The sequence below is a fragment of the Condylura cristata genome, unplaced genomic scaffold (assembly GCF_000260355.1).
Source record: "Condylura cristata isolate star-nosed mole 26May11 unplaced genomic scaffold, ConCri1.0 scaffold00009, whole genome shotgun sequence".
Classification (NCBI taxonomy): domain Eukaryota; kingdom Metazoa; phylum Chordata; class Mammalia; order Eulipotyphla; family Talpidae; genus Condylura; species Condylura cristata.
In genome coordinates this window covers 1,900,175-1,900,929 of record NW_004567110.1, presented here as the reverse complement: position 1 = coordinate 1,900,929, position 755 = coordinate 1,900,175, and the positions used below count along the sequence as shown (strand labels likewise).

The 755-nt window shown below is 71.0% G+C and overlaps 1 protein-coding gene across 1 annotated transcript in view; it reads right to left on the bottom strand.

Moving 5' to 3' along the window:
- Window positions 1-550: 550 nt before the first annotated feature.
- MROH5 (maestro heat-like repeat family member 5) overlaps window positions 551-755 on the bottom strand; it is a 46,311-nt gene continuing 46,106 nt past the window's right edge. The window contains exon 23 of the mRNA XM_012722884.1: window positions 551-683. Within this exon, the coding sequence (XP_012578338.1) occupies window positions 551-683 (133 nt within the window). The remainder of the gene's footprint in view (window positions 684-755) is intronic.

The window sequence follows — 755 nt, the reverse complement described above, 5'->3', positions numbered from 1 at the left end:
GTTCACACTGGGGAGACCAGGGCTGAGGGCCAGGCTGGGCTTCGCGGACCCTCCGGCCGCAGCCCCGAGAGGCCTTGGAGGAAGCTCCTGGCCAGCAGAGGGGCCAGCTGAGGCCAGAGAGCCGGGGCCTCGCCTCTGCCCGCAGCTCGTCCCGGCGGGTGGGGGCCTGCTGCTGCCCGGTTTCGGCTCCTACGGGAGTCAGGAGCGTTGTGGGGGGCAGCCGTACCCTCGGCCACCCTGAGCTCCAAGCTGGAGACGTGCAGACAGGCCCCGTGGGGCGCCCGGTCTGGGAGCAGAGGGCGTCATTCTCAGGCCCTGCTGGACCTCGGGTTTCCTCTGGGGACCGCCTGCCCGCCACCCCCAAGCCTGCCCCGGCCCTGGTCCTGTCAGTGCCTCCCAGGGGTTGCCGTGGTCGTGGGGGCAGGATGGTGGGCAGGGAGCAGACAGGTGTGGCGCTTCTTTGTGGAATCTAGATCTTTCTTCCAAATGGAAAAGTGTCGTGCAGCCGGGCTGGGTGGGCAGGCGGGCAGGGCTGTGGCGGTCAGCTGGGTCACTGCCGCGTGGCGCCGGCCACCTCCTGCAGGAAGGCGAGCTGCCTGCTGGCGAACTCCCGGATGCCCGGCTCCGGGTCTGCTTTGAGGTCTTCGAAAGCTCCAGGAGAGGAGGAGGGGTCAGAGGCGGCCCTGCGGCCCGGTGGCCCGCTGCCCCTGGGCCAGACCCCTGCCAGCCTGGGACCCCACCGCCCCTGCCTGCGG